Genomic DNA, 22192 nt, shown 5'->3' with positions numbered 1-22192 from the left:
TGTCCTTTTCTCTTTACTCTGCACACTTCCGCTTACAAATATAACAGCAGGTCATGTCACTTGCAGAAATTCTTAGATGATTCTGCACTTATGAGGTGTACTGATAAAGAAGATGGGACAAGAGTATAAGAGTCACGTGGAGAAGTGTGTTTCTTGGTGCAAAGAGAATTGTCTGCATCTTAACATCAGCAAAAATAAGGAACTGGTTATTGACTTTCGCCGCACCAAAGAGCCTCTATGTCTGGTTGCTATTCAGTGACTGAATGTAGAGGTGGTCCACTTCTACAAGTACTTGGCGGTCCACATTAATTACAGGTTAGACTTGTCTCGGAACATAGAAGAACTATATAAAAATGTGCAGTGCAGGCTGTTTATCCTAGAAGGCTGTGTTCCTTTAACGTAGTGACAATGTTAACATCTTCGATAACTCTGTGATGACCAGTGTGATTTTCTATGCTTTAATGTGCTCTGCTGGTAACATCACTTCAAGAGACACCCACCGAATCAACAGGCTAATTAAAAGAGCAAGCTCAGTTAAGAAACACACTCTGGATCCCCTGGAGGTAGTAGCAAAGGAGAGTATTAAAACAAAACTGAGTGCCACTATGAACAATGCTGCACATCCTGTATCTGACACACTAACACTGAGTGCTTTCAGCCAACAAATTATTCAGCAGAAGTGTGTCAAGAAACGCTACTGGGGCTCCTTTATACAAAGGAACAAAAAGGAAATATCTAACTGTGACAGTGACAGCCAAGTCTGAACTTTTGTTTCTTTTTAATTTTCATCTATCTATCTATCTATCTATCTATCTATCTATCTATCTATCTATCTATCTATCTATCTATCTATCTATCTATCTATCTATCTATCTATCTATCTATCTATCTATCCTGTATTTTTACATTTATACTGCTATTATATTTGGTAGTTATGCATTGCTGACCACCTCCAAATGTGGTCTAACTGATCCAACAACAACTGCATCTGTTCCTGGTTTTATGAGCCTAAGTACTATCCAATTATGACTGAATTACTGAAAACACATAGATTTTGAACAGGGGGCCTACATAGCATTGGCAAGTGTGTGTGTGTTTCTCTCATTATTCTGCTTTTTTCCTCCTACATCCAAATGATGGTGTATACATACATTCATCGGTGGATTAGTGAACTGTCACGTTAGTAGGAAAAATCCAGCTCTCCAACCCTGAGTTGAATAAAGAGGATACTATAATTGGATGGAGACCAAATAAGCAATGACAATTGTAGAGGGTGTTGCAGGGAAATGGGAAATTTTGGAACTAGGTGTTGGTGACCCTGGGGCTTCGACAGTTGTTTGGAACCAATGCAACCTCGTTTAGAACCCCTTGCCATTAGTTATAATGGAGTAGAGGAGTGGTGCGCAACGAGCATTCACTGTGAAATCCTTTTAATAATAAATAATAATAATAATTCATTACATTTACTGTATATAGCGCTTTTCTCAGTACTCAAAGCACTATCCACACAGGGAGGAACCAGGAAGCGAACCCACAATCTTCCACAGTCTCCTTACTGCAAAGCAGCAGCACTACCACTGCGAAGAATGGTGATAGTGTGATTGCTGTGCAAAAGGAATTTTGGCGTCATTACCAATAAGGTTGTCATGATCGTGTCCCATCTGCTCATGCGATTACAGTATGGGTGTGTAATTTCGAAGAAACAGGTTCAGCCTTACAAAAAGTCCCCAGGTGGAGCCACTTTGCATACTGCCTGACAATTGATGGCAGCTATTTGACGATTGTTTGGAAGGTGTGTCACTTCACGCAATGGTGACATTTAATGGTCTCCGAGATCCCCAGATCTTACTGTTTGTGATTTTTTTTTCTGTGGGGCCATCTTAAAAGCCAAGTGTACCGCACACGTCCTGCAAGCACTGCTGAACAAAAAGAAGGACTAAAGAGGAAATCGCTGACATTCCTCTTGTCATGTTATGTCGAGCAATGCAGAATTTCCACAACAGGTTGTCAGAAAGTGTATGGAGAAATAGACAACACCTTCCTGATGTTTTCTTCAAAACATGAAATGAATACTTAGTGAATATTGATTACCATCATTAATTACATATCCTGTACCATACATTTCATTTTTAAATGTATTCTGTAATGTGTTTATTCGTGCATTGAACATCAGTTGAAAATTTCCTGTTTCCCTGCACCACCCCGTATTAAAATATAGATTCAAATAATACCAACAAGAATAAAAATTCACAATTAACTGGTTCCATGTGTCTCTCACTCATTTCATTGCTCATCTTTTCATATCTTCTTCATTTCACTATTCCTTCACCTTTATGAACTCCAGCATCTCCTGTACAATTAACTGCAGTACATGGATGGGGGGATTTTTTGGTCCGTCATAACGTTGATATCTCTGGCTTTGAATCACACCTCTATGCCATTCATATCTTGACAGTTGACGTGTTTATCTTAAATAGATAATGCCTATTCCAAACAGCACTGTAGTATGTAACAAAACACAACTCTTGTGTCACTAGCAGCATTGATAGAAATTGAATCAAAAGGCTAAAATATGCAGTCCTCTATCTAGCCATCTGGCTCTGTCCATTCAGAGTCACAGGGGTGACATGATTCCAGCAGTAAGACATGAGTACACACAATTGCTGGATGGAGGTCTAATTAGTTAAAGCAGAGAAGCTTGTTTACTGATGAGCTTGACCTTACATTGCTGGGCAATGGGGTAGAAAGGTACATATTTGGGCAAGACAAATTACCCACAGCAGAAATGTATCCCATGAGATCTGTGGCTCAGCACCTAGTTGAGCTGTAACATGCACAGATGGCTGTGGACAGATTCAGGCGTGAAGACATGCTTTTCTCTTTAGTTTATTCTTCACACATAATATATAACAATCCACTGGGAATGTCTTAGCTTTTAAAATCATATAAAGAAAATATAAAAATAAGATATAGACCAAACCTAGAAATGTAATGTACTGCCTGCATTCTGTCACTGCATTGTGTCCAGTGCTCTTAAATTCAATTATTCACCTACATTTAGGAGGAAAGGCAAGTTAAAATAATTTCCATTGTAACTTGTGTTGCAATTCATCTGACTCATCTCAAGTTATATCCGGTCTTTGTTACAACTTACCCACTGGGCGAAGTTCTCTTCCCAGTCCTTGATCTTTGAGTCAAGCAAGAGTCAGATCTAGAGGATAGCAAAATTGCAGTTCTCCTTAACTGCCAGTGTTGTGCTGACTTCAGACTTGGAAGGGGAAGCTTTAGGACACAGCACTGTAAACCAGACAAAGAAGTAAAGTGAAAAGCCTTTAGTAATATGGTAATATAGGGAAGAAGAAAACCAGACTGCTGCAAAAACTGTATACAAACGACAAAGCCATGATCTGGATACTGTGGCTTCCAAAAACAAGGTGCCAACAGAATCCAGGTCTGGATTGAAGTAGCCAGCATGGAATGGCCTGTTATGTTCAGACATCTGCACTTTTACTCACATCAGGCTTCATGTATCCAAAGGTGTTTATACTACCAGGTCTTGAAGAAGGTGCCCTTACTTGTTACAACATAAATGAGATTTATTTTAAAATGTTTTTTAGGGTATTCAGATATGCAGGAGGCCTTCCAGCTGTCACATTTTTAATGTTAAAAAATAATTTTAATTTGATGGCATGCTTGGAACAGATAAGTGTCACCTGAATCTCTTGTATGATTTCTAATAGTGATGCTATAACCAACTGAAATCAAAAGTATACTTGCCACACACCATAACTGTACACAGCTATGCAGCCTGTGTTCTAATATAAAATGAAAATGGGATCAGGGAAGAGCTGACATCAAAAGGAAAGCCATCTGAAACCCCCCCCAAAAGTTTTATAAGTCTTAAGCAAGGGATCTTAGGGACCTCTTTGCCAAGTCTTTGATGCCATGGCACCTATGGCTCTGCAATGTTCGTGTTACTGAGGCTAGGCCTGCTAGTTCAATAAGCTACCATTGACAGATCTTCTTCACTGCAAGGAACAGTGGAGCTTGGTCATACCAACTCTGATCTTCAACCCAAGTGAAAAAGCTTGGGCACACTAAGCTTATCACAAATGTTCACCCCAAGGAATAGAGGAGTCATATCAGCGGTACACATCTTCTTCCCAAGAAGTGGAGAATCATGATCACACCATCTAAATATCTACACCTCTAGCTTTAATGAATGAGAACATTAAACCTCTCCATTGGAGGTCAGTGCTCACAGGTTTAACACGTTCTTAACTGTGCAGAATTCAAGAGTATTATAAGCAGTTACATAGCATTAGGACAAGAATTGGTGGCTTTTGAGTGTAGTCTAATCAGAAAGTCAACAAGGCTTAGTGGCTAAGGAACTGAATTACATGCTCTTTCCCTTACCCACTTGCTGTGTACTACTGAGCAGGTCATTTAAGCTGCTTGTGCTCCAATTTCAAAAAACATATAGAAGCTATAGGACAACAGTGCAATACTTTCAAAGCACCTTAGGAGGGTGATCACTACAGGATGCCCTTAAACTACATAAATAATGTGTTTTATTTTGGTGGTCACCAGACTAACCTTGCCCAAAGTGTAAACTCACGTCTCAGCATGTGGATGGGATGTATTGATCTAAGTATCTAGAATGGTTAAGTGAATAAATGGTTAATTCTAGCGCTCTTTTTGGCATTGAGACAGATGTATTTCGGCTGCCTAAAGGCAGTTGTTGGCTCAGTAAATTTGATCCCCGAGAACAGAAAGCAAACTCTCTCCGGGGTATCAAGGCTGCTTTCAGACATGCCAGACCATAAACCCATTTACTGTCTCGGTAAAGCTTTAGATCTTTTTCCTGAATGACCTACTTTGCCCTGGATTTTGATGTCACATTCATTTCCTCAGGGCATCTTTCTCAGCGACATGAAAAACACACAGGTACTGAATACAAAGCATAAAGTCTCGCCTGCAGCTGACAGCGTGAGCGAGGTGCAGGGGGACTGATATTGACACATCGTACTTAATACAGCCGGAATACAATTATTTTCATTTTTGGTGCCCCAGAGGTGCCATAATTACTTATTTTCCCCAGCTACTTTATTTCTAATGGAAGCGGAAGTGTGGGAGAAGATTGTCTAGCTGCTTCACAGCATCAGGCAGTTTGCCTCTTCAGGCCCTCAGTAACGTGCCCAGGCTGCCAATCCAGTTTTTATGAGTGCATCCAGATTTACTGTTGCCATGCAATCAGCTGCCACTAGATTTATGTTAGGATGATTGTACTGAGTGAGGATGTTATATATAATGTAGCAGTGTCTAAACAGCATTGGTATTACCCATCTGAAGAAGAACGAGACAGAATACCATGATATTCAAAAATCCACTTGATGGTCACAGAAAATGTTTAGAAAGAGGAATCAGAATTATGATAATTCCTAAAGAATTCAGCAGATCTAGTCATAACTGATCACAGGGTGCCATATCTGTTAATGAGATGATCCACTAATCATTTGATACTACCAGCACAACAGCAAAAGCTCATGTCACTCCAGTTTCACAAACAGGTAGAAGGAGCTTTCACATGACGTGAATAACAAACAATCATTTCTTATCTAAACCAACATTTTCAAACTCAGGGTTGCAGGAGGCAAAACGTTGTACCAAAGATGCTTGCAAGTAGCAACTTAGTTTGACTGAGCAGCTGTCCATGTTGAAACAATAGTCCATGTTTTGGAGCTCCCCACATGCAAATGAGTATTTTAACTCTGTGTCACTCACCCAGCTGTTCACCAGCACTCTGCTGGTGTCTGCAGATGCTGGGAACAGTTACTGAATGATAAATCATTAAGATGTGTAAGATGGTTCAAATACAGGATTATAGAAAAGGTCAGACCTATGATTGTCCAAACAATATACAAGCCCCTTCTGACATGAAAATGCAATCATGATACTTTCACACTTCTAAACTTTTCTTATGTAACTAGTGACGTTTTACAAGGCTCCTTTTTCTTACAGAATAGACATTTGTCATAAGAAAGGTCTACTGGTAGACATCATGTCAGATTTGCACCTTCATGAATACCAAGTTGAAGTAACCTGTGAAAGAATTTCCTTCCTTGGAAAACTAGTTGAACACTAAGGACTAAACCATGATTGTTGGACCATTCACCAGGGTATCCACTAGATTATTGAACTAAGCAGTTACATCTCCAGAACCACCACTGAGCATGCTGCCTGCAAGCTTTTGGAACACAGCTGGAGCTCTGCTCAAATCAAATGGGAGAACATTATAGTAACATACACCAGTTGGTATGAAGGCATGAAGGCAATGTATTCCTGATAGGTTAGATGGAATGACATTCGCCAATATCCCTTAGACAATTCAATTCAGGTTAAGTACTAGATCTCCCTCAACTTCTCCAACAGGTCATCAATCCTTAACATGACACAGCATTTAACTTCCTGAAGTCTGTGCAAAAGCAAATGCTTTCATAACCTTATTAAAACAGGACAATAAGACTAGATCATTAAATTTTAGAATGTTCCATAATTTCCATACTGAACAAGGCCTTAACATAGTTTTCTTTAGCTTGGACCACATTCATTGGAATCCAGCAAGACTAGAGGCCTAAGAGGGATGATTCCTTAAAGATGACATTATATAAGTACTGCAAGTTGCTAATTTGTACAACCACAACTAAATCTCAAATCAGTTTTCTTTGTTTTCTTTCAGTTATTAACTAAAACCTTTAAACTTTCTAGTAACATCACTGGTGAGATGAAACAGTGTGGTATAAACCTGGAAACTATAAGCTATGGAAGAGTAGATAGATGGTAGTGTCTTTCCTTCACATGTTCTATATCAAAATGCAATATTACTCAAAGAGGAGTGAGCACCACCTGGCCTATTGTGAACTTTTGTCATCACTGCTATAAAGAAAACATCTTACTGGTACAACATCTTTGAAAATGGTATGTGACTACTAAACCGCCAGATGTGGGCATTCTTGTAAAATGTTATTGACAAGTGTAGGAGTGATACAATTTTCTACGTACCCTATGTACAAATATAAAGCTTGTATAAAGCTGTACCACAATACAGTAAACTGAAATATTCCTTGTGAAAGGCACTAGATATGAGTGGAGGCCGTCTTAACATGGTGTATAATGCCAGATGCATGTGAACTGCAGCTGGTAAAACAGCAGTCACTTCAACTTACCTGCCAAGTCTTGTTCATATAGACGGGACATTCAAAGAACTGGTCTCTCCCTTCAAGCGTCCCCGTTGTTTTCAAAAATGGCTTTACAGTGACATATGGTAGAGGTGTATTTTCATTCCTAACGTGAAAATAATAGAAGTGGATCATATAAATACTGTAATTACCTGAGCAAATCACCGATATATATATACTATATATTTTCAAATCACATGCTCACATTTCCTAACTCCCAAGATGCCATTTACCTGTGCTTAATAGAAACTTGATTTGAGCTGTCTTAAGATCAGACACACGTTCAACATAGGCTAATACCCCAAGAGTATGAATTGATTACATTGCCCTGTAATGGACTGGTGTCACATCTCGGGCTTGGTTATGCTTTAAGCTTGATGCTTCTGGGTAATGTTTCAGTTCCCCACTACCCTGAATGCATCATTTACGTTCCTGATCTGAACATCCTATTTATAAGTTTTAGGCTTTTTCCACAAAATTGAACAAAATTGCCAAAAAGAAAAAATATTCAAAAAAATTACTCGCATTTTCCAAAATCCTTATTCCCCTCCAAAAAATTAGCTGCCTTTTGCAGCACTTGCAGCCATGTGCATAAATAACCTCTAAACTTAGCCCAACAGTTTGAAAAGAACTGTGGCCTGCATTCAACATCTGCACAGTCTAGAATGGGAATACGGCATGTCTGCTCAGCACTGGTTACCATGGTAGAAGTGGATGACTATTTTTAGCATTTTGCAACTATTAAATGTGCTAGCATAATATTTTTGCATGCCTTCCAGTCTTCTAATGCTTGGCAACCCCATAAATGATAAAATAGCATTGCTGGTTTAAAGACAGAAGTCTATTGCTGGTTATGAAATGTTATTAGTTTGAAACACTTTTGCTTGACTCACACCTGTGAACATCTACTATGTAATACACAGAGTTTAATATAAATGATGCAATGTGTTACTGTACCTTGCCTCTCCAAGACAGCTGGTTTCAAAATCCCATGAAGCTCCATGCAGGACCAGGTCTGTCAGGGTCACTTGATGTTGAGCAGATGGACTCTGCATTTCATGCTTGAAGTGTTCAGAAATCACACACTTTAGAGATACCTTTGAAGATAGGAAGTTTAACCATGGGTCACAAGGCCCTTTAAAATTAAACCGTAAGATCATCAGTTCAATTCTCCCCTCCGGCTCATTTAATCTGCCTGAGTTCCAATTGTACAAAAGGTATAGAAGCAAATTTGATTTCTTCCGGTTCTTGTATGTTACATTGGATGAAGGTGTCAGCCAGGTATATTATAATAATAAAAGCATATGCTTCCTCTAATTTTAATTCCAAGAAGACACAGTCCTAGATAGAGTAATGAAAATTGCTGTATATATACAATGATCTTTTCAGTAATAATAATAATAATAATAATATGATTTTAGAGGCAAAAATGTCACTTTTGATTTTCATATAATTTCCTAGGGCTAAGAAAGAAGGTGTGAAAGTTAATTCCATACCAAATGGAAACAAAAAGTGTATACTGTTAAGGTGTACTTTTGTACATAAATAACATATAAAGAAGTTACGGGATATTTTTCCTTGATTTCATTATTTGTATATTATTCTTTTCTATTATCTTTACTATCATGCTTACTTTACTGTACCATCTCATATTGTCAAAATTCAATTGACTTTAAAATACCGCATATATTTAAGATGGCTGATAGGTATGTGCCTATGAATTGGGGAAAAAATAAGAAATGTGCTTCCACGTTTAAAAACAAACAAATAAATCAATACATGTTTTTGCTACCCTTCCATGAATCCATATTCCAAGAGTGCTTCTCCTACTTCATAATCACAAAGAGCCACAGTCACCCTCCACAGAAATCTGCCCTCAATGGGTGCCCACACATGTTCACTCATATAAGACCAGTTTGGGGTCATCAACAAAACTACCTTACATGTCTGTAGGATGTTAGGCAGTATTCAGTATTAAACAGAATCAGACTGTTTTGGTATGTTATCTCCTCATATAACAAAAGGAACAGATTTTCTTAATTGTGTTTACTCCTCCAATGTTTTGTTCCTTATTTCTTAACAGAAAAAAGCAAATATACAAAGCTGAAACTTATCTGTCTATTGGTTCCTTGTGACGCATTTTTACAAATGCTTTCCTACAGTAATTAATTTTAACCTCAAAAGATTCCGATGAACAGTTCTGTATAGTAGAGAGAGAGAGAGGGTTTAGGAGCACACGAAGATACAGCGCATTCCTCACAGGTGGCGCAGTGGTAGTGCTGCTGCTTTGCAGTAAGGAGACTGTGGAAGATTGTGGGTTCGCTTCCCAGTTCCTCCCTGTGTGGATAGCGCTTTGAGTACTAAGAAAAGCGCTATATAAATGTAATGAATTATTATTATTATTATTATTATTGTCACACCCACCACACGACAAACCAACTTAGGATCCAGATTAGGAGCCGAGTGCAGCTATGTGGCGGGTGACACCTTAGCACCACACTAGTTCAGATGGAGTGGAACAATGTGAGTTTTTTTATGGTGGCTGGAGTGTATAGTAGGACAGCTTTTAAATTAGCCAAAGCAAGACGCACCTTTATGCAAGCCTCAATAGGCTTAAGATGCACATCTCTCATGAACTGTGCAACACAGAGATGACACAAATCCAGAATTGTATGCCAAGGCACAGAATAACACGTTTTTGCCATCTTTGTCGGTAGATGAACAGAAATGCTTTGAATTAGTTTATCATGATGATGAATCTCTGCCTGGGGACCTGGGTTCGCTTCCCGGGTCCTCCCTGCGTGGAGTTTGCATGTTCTCCCCGTGTCTGCGTGGGTTTCCTCCGGGCGCTCCGGTTTCCTCCCACAGTCCAAAGACATGCAGGTTAGGTGGACTGGCGATTCTAAATTGGCCCTAGTGTGTGCTTGGTGTGTGGGTGTGTTTGTGTGTGTCCTGCGGTGGGCTGGCACCCTGCCCAGGATTGGTTCCCTGCCTTGTGCCCTGTGTTGGCTGGGATTGGCTCCAGCAGACCCCCGTGACCCTGTGTTCGGATTCAGCGGGTTGGAAAATGGATGGATGAATCTCTGCATAACATACCAGTTTTGTAACATGTTTGGTATTAGTGTTGCACTTCTACTACATAACCATTGGCACATAAAACAATTTTTAGAATTTAGAAGCTCAGTTTGAAAACAAAATCTGATTTGGCTGTAAAAGGCAAGATTTAATTGTAAACACTTGTTTGTGCATGAATCTGCCATGCTGTGGCGGTGGTTGTATTTCTTTTTGTGAGGAGATTGTTGACATGATCTACCAATTGTCATTAATTAGTTAAGTCAGAGAGATGGGGCTAAAAAATAACTACTAAAGACTTATAGGACTGCTAAAAGCACATGGTACAGAAACTCCAGTCAACCTTACATACATTGTTTTGGTAGAAAAAAAAATGATAAATTCTACACTGGATGTTTATCAGATTGAAATTTGAAAGTAGGACAGCAACATCCCTTTATTAAGGGTATGCACAAACACTTGAAGATTCTTGTGAGCCATAAAGAAAGAGTGGGAAATATTTACCAATACAAAATTAAAGGGTAGCCATGAGGAAGCAGGGTAGTTAACAGGATAAAACACAAAAATCAGATCATCAATGATTTTAAGGGCAAAACCAAGAGGAATAGCCTTCTAATAAAGCCAAAGTCTGTAATTCAAAACACCACCTTTAGTAAGTTTTTTGAAGGCTAACCTAAACTAAAGTTTTATTTGCACAGAGATTTATCCACCGAGACAGAATTGTCCCATTGTCGCCATGTTTATACTGGAGGACCTGATGATATCACAAGTAGTGGTGATCACTGTTTCATGACATTGAACAAAAGACAGTAAAATAAACCAGTGTAATTAAAATGACACCAAAAAGTAATTATTTATTTGAATTACAGATATTAAAATGTTATAGAGAAAAAATAAATAACACAACACTCTTGTTGAGGCTGCCATCAATAAATTCTTAGCTTTACTGAATTGTGATGTCCCCTTGTATGTCATTAGTCAAATTATTCTGCATTAGAAATAACCAATATATTACTTGTGCAGAGGAATAATAAATCTAAACTTATCTTTTGGCTACTAGCCTTATTCTGTAGTGAGAACGAAGTAGAGCATTTGTGCCATCGCCCTGACTGTCAATCAGCCCAGGCTGACTCAACAAAATTGTTTGTGTGTTCTGTTTATGCCTGCTGTCAATTTGAATGCAATCATAAAGCATTATACGGTACGTTGCTCCCTTTATCTACTATTCATATTGTCATGATTTGGCACATCTTAGCTGTGGGTAATTAGACAAATATTTATGTCTGGAAGCCTTTATTAAATGACAGTCAAAAGTCAGCGGAACTCATCATCTAAAAGAACAGAAGTGGAGCTGATGCTGTCATAAATGATGATGCTCTAGCAGAATGTGCAGCACACTACGCTAACATGTCCATGATGTAAGCTTAAAAACAATCAAGGAACTCTTCCAGAAACTGCTATGGCAACCAAGATGACTGTATCATAAGAGTAGAGCAGAGAAACCAGATGAGAATGGCCTTCACTGCATTACCATATAACCTTTCCTCTAACATGGTGTTTAAATTTAGATTTAAGGCAATGGTGTAAACTGTTCTTGACTAATGAAGTTGCCATTAGAGAAGCTGGTCTAACTCCCTAATCACTTGGACTAGCTATATTACGTATATTAACAATGCGTACATCATCATTTGCTCTATCTAATATAAGGAAGGTCCAAAGACAGGAAGCTTTAAAGAAAAAAGGCATGCAAATGTGTTAAAAGTGTGTTTAAGAAAAGTGAGAATAACTGTAAATAATGCTGGAAAACAGGAATGCTATAAAAAGAATTGACTTTATAAAGAGCATAAGAACAGGCCTTTGCCAAAACCCTAAAAACTTAATTTCTGCAAAATATAATCACAACAACTATGTCGTATGTCAAAGGTAAATATCTTTGAACATTCATTTTCAGTTGAAGGATTGTACACAACTTGTTTAAATCCCTCACTTTCCATTAACTTTTGTATAAAGGCTAATTGACAGATAGTCTTTCTTAATTACCACTTCTGCCTGGATGTTCCCTTTCTTCTTTTATTAAATATAGTAATTTAGGTTGAAATGAGTTTTAATCCAGTTGAGACAGCTCTTGCGTTTTAAATGATAAGTATACATAAACATATTCTCTCAGTGCAGCATCATAAATTTTGTTCACGGAAAGGTTTTTATTAATAGTTCACCCAGTCAGATGTAGTTCAAATAATAAGCAGTTCTAGTTAAGTCTATGCCGGTGTAGAAGTGGCACTCAGTAAATCATAGAGGCTGAGACAGGTTGACTTGATAGAACAAATAAACAGTAGCCACAGTTTCTTGGGAAAAATGTCTTTCAGCTTCAGGGAGAATCGCATGCTGATGGACATCACTGGATATGAAGGGGAAGTGCAATTAAAACTGAGGCTAGAAAGCACTTCTTTACACAAAGACTTGTGGGACTCTAGAACAAACTGCAGGGACATGTAGTTGCAGCAGAAACCTTGACAAACATTAAGACAAATCTGAACGAGATATTGAGACAGCTTAGCTTTTAGCTAAACAAACAGGCTTGATGGACGGAATGGTCTCCTCTCGTTTGTCAAATTTCTTGTGTTCTTATGTTCTAACCCTTTTTTCAAATTATCCATACATGTCCAGAGAATAAAATTTGGACTTTGAAGGATCGCACAAGAAAAGTCTCTCCACATGATCCAAATGTAGTAACACTATAAATGCCTTTTATATTTCAATTCTACATCCTATAGCATTGGGCTCAAGGCAGGAAATGACCATGAAAAGGGTGTCAATCCATCATTGGGCTCCTTTGCACACAACCACACTCACACAAGGCCTGTTCAGAACTACAGTTTAACATTACCATTCACGGCTTCAGGATGTGAAAAGAAAAATTGGTAGGGGGAATGGCTCTTGGTTAAACTGCAATCTCTTTGGGGAACATTTTGGTCAAGAGATGCACAATTTTCAAACAGATAATATGTAGCAGGCAACAGATCATGTCACACCACTCCATCATGATAAGTTACCCAAAAGGCCACAGAAAATACTGACAGTAAATCATTCCTTTGGCTAGCGTGGTTACTTGTACCAAGAACAGAAAGCAAACATGAAGTTTAGCAGTAGAAATTACTAGACCTTAGCCTATCAAATAGTGTATATGAACTCCATGATTTAATTTTGATAGTTGTTGACAAATTCCATTGTAACATCACCTCTCTGACTTAGTAGGATGCATTCAGCTGGAGCAGGGTGTCCTGCTTAAGGACTCAGTTGGACTAACCTATTTGTCCATGGCATTCATTCTTTAGGCTGAGAAACACTAAAAACTGACCCACTTATTTTTCATTAATAAGGTGATATGTATTTAGTGACAAACCCAGAAAGAAATGTTACAAGCATTCTCATAATTGATCCTCAGATGCTCTTGTAGGCTACTGTTTTTCATTCCACACAGTTGCCATTCAGAGGGAATGACTGTTCTAGTACTTGGTCTACTTGAAAATGTTTATTAATTGAGTGATTTTTGTGTGTGTTTTACCTTCTTAGAAATTGCTTAATTTCATTGTTTAAATGAATTTACACTCCTGGCATTATTTCTGCAGCTGTACTCTTCAAAGCTGTCATTAAATGATAAGATGATGTTCTTTTGTGAAATGCATTATTTCCACTTGTGCCTGCACATTGTCATCTGTTAAGATGAATAGACAGGCATCTGGCCAAATAAAGTAAACACATCAGTAAATGAAGGCCCCAAAGTTCATTGAAAGCTTCTGTACTGGTTTGCTTCCAGAAATAACTAAAAAATTAAAGGAACACTCCACCCAAAAATTATATTTTTAAATGTTACTTACGTGCTGTTTGTAGTGTTGGCCAGGGAAGATTTTTAATCTTATGTTTTCATGCGAAATGAACATAGAAACATTTATGCTATACTGTAATACAAGTCAACAGTGAAAAATTCTGTACAATGGCAAACAATATGAAAAATGCCTATGGAGAAAAGCAAAAACAAATCTCACATCACGTGGCAAATAATGCAATACACATGCATTTTTTTTTTGCTAATACTAGGGAGCTTTGCCCCCTGCTCGCTTTGCTCACCAACCAACAAACATTGAAAAAAGCAAAAACTTATGATGGCCACAAATTCATTCCAGATAGAAAACACAACATTTGACCATCTGACAGCAATGGAATTAGAAAGTTTCTTCATATGAACACACTTTGATACTTGTATGGAGCTGCAATGCATTTATCTTTAATATACCTTCAACTTAAATTTTGTGGGTAAAGAACATGGAGCAGAGAAGAAACTGCTCAAGTGGTGGAGGACAGGTGTGGTGTACACCAGTGGTTCTCAAATTCAGCCCTGGGGTCTCCCTGTGGCCGCCGACTGATTCTGCTTTTAATTGTAGTCCTGCCTTTATTAAACAATTATTTTCCGGTTTCTAAGCTTGAGTGTCAATTAAAAAAAACTGCAGAACTGGTTTACTAAATTTTTATAGGAATTTAAGATGCATTAATGTATGCTAGCAAGGGGCATCTGCAAAGAAAAACTAAAAGGTTAGTCAGACACTGAAAAGAAAAGATGGCAAGAGTAGTTAAGAAGGTAAGTTGACGGTAGCCTTCATCAAATATGTCTGTTAATTAATTAATGAATGTTAATGAATGCATGTTACAAGAGTATAATTTAGTGTTTTTATCTTGGGTTTTAAGATTTTCATAATTGTCATCATACTTTTTATTTTGCTTTTCCTGGTGTCCTCATTATTTGAAGGTTAATACTAATAAGCACACTAGCAGTTCTGACAAAAAAGTAACTTCAGGCTTTCATCATTCAGTGTTGTTTGACCTAATGTCTACTCCTCTTGTTGTTAATTGTCATTATCAGGATACAATAAAGGGAGCAGAAAAATATGAATTAATAGGAAAAGAACAAAAGAAAGTTAAGCATTTAAAGCAATAATAAAAATGCAAATATTTCTAAATACAATTCTAATACTAGTGCACTTTACTGTAGGCAAAACATACAGAAGAAAAACAAATATGAAATTAATTGATGTTAAAATGATTTACTGACTGTGGAAGTAGTTGAAACAAAAGCCTGGAGCCACAAGGGTCCCTCAGGACTGAACTCGAGAAGCACTGGTGTACACCACAGCATCTTAGCTGGCCTGAATGCTTGTTTCTCACAGGCCAGTGCTCTGATGGTTCTGTTGTGGTTTCCTGTCATGATTTACTCCACGGATTCCTTCTCAGGTCAAAATAAATGATATTAAATAAAATGGAATTTTGAGATCAATTTAGCTTTGTTTTTGTATAATGCTCTTTACTGAGTACAAGTTCAAAACTCTTGCAACTGTAATGTTTTAAATGTAAACTATTAAACCATTTATACAGTGTCATACATGTGTGCATGGGAAGCAGCTAAATGGCTCGAGTACTGACAATTCCATGTCTGACCAGGGCATGGCGAGGTGTGCTGACTTTTTCTATCAATGTTCTGAAGACCATTCATGGGAAATTCCACAGGGTTCCGGCACCAGTAATGATGTCACTTCTGGTTCCGGCACCCATGATAATCGCTTCCTGCCCAGATGACATCACTTCCTGCCCAGACCTTTAAAGGCGCCATCTTTGTCACATGTCATCAGTTCTGTTTTGGACATTGAACAAGACACAACTCCTCAATAATTAACCCTCAAGGATATTTATGACTTAATAGATCTGATAACAATTTCTGTTAAGTGCTCTGCTTTAGCTATCTGTGACAAGGAGAGAAGCAGAGTTGACCAGAAGGGGCCAAGTGTGCCACGACACCTTACTTTGTCTGAGCCAACCCCCAAGAAGTAAATGTATTACTCAGAGAGAGAAGCAGGTTTCAGAAGGCAGTTTATGACTTAATTACCTGTATAGCCTTTCTTTTTTGTTTATTTGAAACTGCACTTGTGGATCCTTTCAAACTGGAGAAAATACAGATGGCTAGGACATGAACAGGCCTCAGTAGGACTGGGCTAAAATAGAGGATGTGTTTCAAGACCGCCACATTAGAAGCCACAGGATTCCTTTAAATTATGGGCTGAGAGAAAGGCAAATAGTCTCTTTGTCATTTTCAATCCTTAAGACTGAAAATTTCTGCTGGCCTTATGGGGATGGCTTGTTGGATCAAGGGCCATGCCAGACCAAGTCAAACCAGAGACTAAAATAGACAGCCACCTTGTAATCTAAGCATATTGGATGCTTAACATCAACCAGGTCATTATTATTATATTACCAACATTTGTACTCTGCTTGCTTATATTTTGGGCATATTATATATAAAATATTGTGACGCGTGAGTCATTGTCTTGTACCCCAAAACACGAGGCTGAGTATCAGTACTTTAGTAAAACCAGCTTTATTCAACTTGAAACAGGAACAGCAGAGATATTATTGCAGTGGGATCTACCACTCTCCTATACTTAGACACAGCAAACGGGCATACTTGGGGCCAGATCAGTGGCCAAGTTATACTGTTCTCTGTATCTCTCATAGGCAACATGCACTTGTAGCGCAATCTCAATTGGCTCATAGATGTTTCTGTGGCACTATGGTTCTGCATTGCGAACCTACGGTTGCCTCTGCGACGGACAAGCAGTCCTCCACAAATGTGATAGTCGTGCTCCCATTGGGGGAGGATCCTAAAAGAGTTTTGAAACCTCACAACATGAATAAGTTTATAATATTTTCTCCTGCCTGTTCTGGTACTCTGTCTAATTCCCTGGGGTTATAGAATGTAAAGGAAAGGGGGAAGTATTAAACTAAATCAGCAGTTAATCCTGATATTTGGGGCATTCTGTTACAGCCTGTATAATAAAGAGAATAAAGGGGAACAGGATCACCTTAGTACCCTTCCACAACAAAACAAGGAGTGCAGAAGACTGTTCTGGTGACTCAATGTTCTACTAAAACAAATTACTTCAAAATATACCATACACAATTCTTTACAATGTTATGACTAGGAGCTCAAAAACATATAAATCCCAAAAAGTTGCAATGTACCTCCAATACTATCAAACCCTGGCTAGACAGACTGGCAAACAAAGAAATTTTATAAAAATAAGAGATTTTATACTTCACAAAAATACTCTGTAATATGGTGACGCTCTAAAGAGCCAAATGCCAAAATGGAGCTGCCTAAAAATGTAAAGCACCATGAGCAAACAAAGTCCAAAAACTGAATACCAAGGTGAAGTCAAAAAACAGAGCAGAAAGTTAAAAAATCCAATGAATCTCAGTAAGCACAAGGCACAGCAAAAACACAGAACTCACCCAAACTCCCTAGGGCATGAACCGCCAGGAACTATGGGAGACCCTCCAGATTTACAGGGCAGATGGTAATTCCTGGCAGTGATTAGCAGGTGGCCCTAACATCTTGTGGGGACCACCCATAAAAAACATAGAACCTAACCTAGGCAGCTTACATACATAGACAAAATCAAAAACAAAGAATAATGCAAGTAATCAACACAAGTAACATGAACGTAATTAAAAGATTTAAAAATGAACAAAACACCTAAAATATGAACTTGATCCCCAGTCAAGGTAGAACACTGGCTGAAACACAACATAAGAAGGTAAATATGTATCCCTCATATTCAGATTATCTAAGGAACTTACTTTATTCAGTGTCTACAAAGTACTTGGAATATAAAACTTCTCTAAAAACTGTTTCATGTGAGCAGTGTTTTCATGGGGTTGCTTATTTCCATCATCTAATAAATTCCATATACTGTCTACAGGAATTTCATTCACCAAATATGTTTTGGACAAGGTAGTGCAACTTCATGTGACAAACCAGAATGAGAATGCACATAAACCCTGGAATAGATCCTAATCAGTCACACTGTTGACTATCACATATCCAAACATACGTTGTCAATTTTGAGTTGCCAATTATGAGATCTGTGAGTGATCTGAATACCATGGGAAAATCCATTTAAACACTAAGAGAGTGTGCAAATGCACACAAACCCAGTGCCAGGAGCTGTGAAATGGATGGGCTAATCTCTGTGACATAACGTCATGCTGCTTTATTTAAAAAGCAATGGCATAAATTGAAGAATGTAAATGGAAGAAAGTAAATGAGCTTAATTACTGTATTTATATTACAATACTGGTACACCTCTACATAATTTTCTTAGAAAGCAAACCACATCTGTTGCACTTTTATTGCTTTATTGTTTATCCTGTTAGTCATTTCTTTCAGGGAGCAGTTAAGGAAACTCTCCTCAAACAGTTGCCCTCCACTAGGACCTCTAAAGTTATAGCCTGGGGTGGGTGAACACTGGGCACATTCCATTCTGGGAAACAGACAAGATCCCTTTCAGCATCTGCTCCAGAGCACTCAGCTAAATGATGCTATTCGCTCTCTCACTCTCTCTGTATTTCTTTGCAGACAATAAACCTCCTTTTTATTGTCTTGTAACCATCGACTAGTCTTCTCCTCCCCTCAGGCTTTGTGACTTGAACAGCTAAATTTAACACATTTTACTGCTGATCGTACCTAAATTTAACCACCTAGATTATTTTATTCTGACACTTAATTTCATTGTTCTTATCCTTAAATAAAAAAAGGAGCATATATTTTCCTCTGGAAAGAATATACTGAACCATAAAACTATGTTTCTGAATTACAAAACTATAATCACAGAAGTCTATGGTGGAGTTACATCTAAACATGTGTTGCTTTCTTAAGGATTATCAGTCTTCATTTTAGCACAGGTGTATTGTCGGGGCAGCACAGTGCTTTCATATGCTCAAATATGGGCTTGGATGTGGAGTCTGCTTATTCTCTTAACATCTACTGTACGTGGCCTTCTCACAGAATCTTCAGACAAGCTTCTGTGTTAACAACTGGAGATGCTAAAAATGACTTGTGTGCATGCATGAGCCTTTGTGTTTGAGGTATTCGGCATTAGATTGCACAAGTCATAAATAATTCAGATTATATTGTATACGGGATAAACCATAAATGTGATCAACCCTGTTGGTTAAAACTATTACACGATCAGCGTCTCAAATATGAGGCAAATGAAATGAAAGGACTGCACCCCATTCAGGCATTGTTAAATCAATGCCCTTGGAAATGGTGCTGGTCCCCTACTACCTTAATAATGGACTAGTGAGTTCAAAAAATGATTGGAGGGATGGATTACAACGTCTTTAAGACAAGGTCTGAATTCACTTGTATAGTTCATGAAGAAGAAATTTCTTAGATGAACAAGCATAAATAAATGCAATGGCAGTACGCACCTCATCAAGTAAATGGCCATTGGCTGCTGCAAAGTCCTGTCTCATGGACAAGATCAGAGCACTTGGATTGACCAGTCCACCCAGCCACAGTGGAGCTCTTGGACTTCTCCACTTTTTATCAGTCAGCACAATTTCATTTGTCCATTCTTCCAGCTGGTTTCGGCTCCTCTTCAAATCTGCATTTAGGTAACAAGAAAAAAAATGAGTCTCCACCGGTATCTGAACACAGGGATACTGAAGGGAAAAAAGCTCTTACACGTAATAAAATCAACTGTGGAAAGTGCAATATGAAAAATGCAAGGGGAGTTTCATATCAAAAGCCTACAGTGTATTTAATAAACCTGTGTCACATGAAGTTACAACTCCCAAGTGGGTTATGTTTAAAAATTAGGCCCAATCAACCAATAATTGACTTAAGGAGTGAATTTTACAAAGTGCATCTTTAAAAGCAAACACACAGAAAAAGACATTTGAAAAGAATGTCACATATGCAATGTGAGAAATGTCTCACAGGTCTGTGTCAAGAAAAACAAAGGGGGGAGATTATTAAAGTGACACCAGCACTAACCTCAGGATGAGCTCTGGCATCACTTCCAGGAAAATGAATGTAGCCCCACCCCTTGCAATGGAATTGCTATTTAACACTAGAATTACCAAAGCCTACGACAGTGGTTCTCAATCTGTGGGGCGGGCCCCCCTAGGGGGGCACGAAGTAACAAAAGGGGGGCGCGAAGATGTGAAAAAAAGAAAACAAGAATCGAAAATATGAAAAATAAATCTATTGAAACCAAAACAAATCAACTTAAACTACATTCTGATACTAGAAAAATATAGAGTTAGATAAATGTCGATAAAAGTTAAGTAGGTATAATAAAATATGCATCTATGATATATCATTAATTAAAAAAGAACAAATTGGTATTAGTGGGCTCCTTTCAAAAAAATGTTAGGGGGGCACGATTAAAACTGTTATGAAAACTCAGGTCGCAAATACTTAAAGGCTGAGAAACGCTGGCCTACGAAAAAACTTAAATCTGTTCGCACCTCTCTGTCAGCGTCTTTTGTTTTGTAAATGTGTCGATAAGCGCAAGTAGCCTACTATCCCATACTTGTACCTTTTGTGAAAGTGCTTATTTGATATTTGGACTTCAGTCTTCACACATTGTACACTTTATGTCAAAATTTTGTCGTTAGTACTAAAACATGAAAAAAGTTTGTCTTTTAGGTATGTGTTCAATATTTTTGTCATGCTACACTTACATAGATCTTTGTAGACACGGAACACACATGAAATGAATTTGTTACAAATAACGATATATTATTTACACTATACAGCTCTAGGTACTACCTCACTCCCTGATACACAAAGCTTGAGCTGGGAGAGCAATTTTTGCCGTTTCTGCGGTGGTGGGAGGATGGGATAGTAGTCTGATTGTGCTTATCAACACATTTACAAAACAAAAGACACTGACAGACAGATGTGAACGGATTTAAGGTGGGCCAGGTTTACAAGTTTTTCATAGGCTTTGGTAATTCTAGTGTTAAAGGACTCTGACTGGAAGTCAGCATTCAATTTGAGACCAGCTGCCAACAAGGTTGGACTTCAACATAGCAGCTAACTTTGTTCCTAAAAAATGTATCCAGCATTTTATTTTTCTTCCCTTTTTGGACATTAAAATGGGGCCTTCCAGAGGACCTCAGTCCTTTATGATTTGTCACACTCTATTTTACAAGAAACAACCATAGCCATGCTTAGAAAGCATGAGAATGCCAATGTCGATGTCTCAGGTGAACAGGGTTCACAGTCTGGTCTGAGGCACTCTCAATGTTGCTAAGCTCTGTGATCCTATTCAAGGGTTTATGTGGGTCAAGCATGACTAGAGGCAGAATCCGTCTCAGTGGTTTCTGAAAACAAAGCCAACTTAATGCAGGTAAAGTATGTCACACATGCACCACAATCTATAGACACAAGCACTGCTACTCATTAATACACGAACCTGCAAAAACAAACATTCTTTATAACAAACACATTGACACAACAACATTTACAAAGACATTTCTGCTTGCATTAAGATGACCTCATAAAACTCTTACTCTGGGACCAATCTCCCAATATCGTTTTCAGAAATTCAAGGAGATCCATTAAATGAAAGCCTATGTACCTTCAATCCAGGACTGAAGACTACTAGTGTCTGGTTGGCAGTTTGGATGGAGCCAAGATTCTGGAACTTGTCCTCTGAGGAGAGCCTCTGTGACCTCTGAGAGATGACCTGGAAGTGCTTGCAAGCCTCCACACAAAGCTGTGGAGAGCCGTGTAAGCTGCAGCCGAATATCCTGCAGGGAACGGTTCATCCACTTGCATTCCTTTAATCACAAGCACAGGAGGATGTCAGAGCCATCATTCTTTAATCTATCAGCTGTTCTCATTTATTATAACTATAATGAGACAGAACATTACAGACCAAAGTGGTCACCTTACATTCAGATTGTATTTGTGCTGAAGTCACAGCTAAGCCACACAATGTAGCATCCTCTACTGTACACCATAGTTTAATAAGAAG

At 38.3% G+C, this 22192-nt stretch overlaps 1 protein-coding gene across 3 annotated transcripts in view; it reads right to left on the bottom strand.

Annotated features, from left to right (window-relative positions):
• The window catches only part of LOC114656546 (dynein axonemal heavy chain 9-like), a 247958-nt gene that overhangs the window by 6038 nt on the left and 219728 nt on the right, over positions 1-22192 (bottom strand). For all 3 annotated transcript variants that reach the window (XM_051930715.1, XM_051930717.1, XM_051930716.1), the window contains exons 40-44: positions 21794-21995; positions 19632-19807; positions 8196-8335; positions 7227-7344; positions 3155-3297 (exon numbers count right to left, since the gene is read on the bottom strand). In XM_051930715.1, coding sequence (XP_051786675.1) covers positions 3155-3297; positions 7227-7344; positions 8196-8335; positions 19632-19807; positions 21794-21995 — 779 coding nt within the window. The remainder of the gene's footprint in view (positions 1-3154; positions 3298-7226; positions 7345-8195; positions 8336-19631; positions 19808-21793; positions 21996-22192) is intronic.

The sequence above is a fragment of the Erpetoichthys calabaricus genome, chromosome 8 (assembly GCF_900747795.2).
Source record: "Erpetoichthys calabaricus chromosome 8, fErpCal1.3, whole genome shotgun sequence".
NCBI classification, from domain to species: Eukaryota; Metazoa; Chordata; class Cladistia; order Polypteriformes; family Polypteridae; genus Erpetoichthys; species Erpetoichthys calabaricus.
Note: the sequence above shows the minus strand (reverse complement) of the source record. Positions and strands in the feature narration are given on the sequence as shown.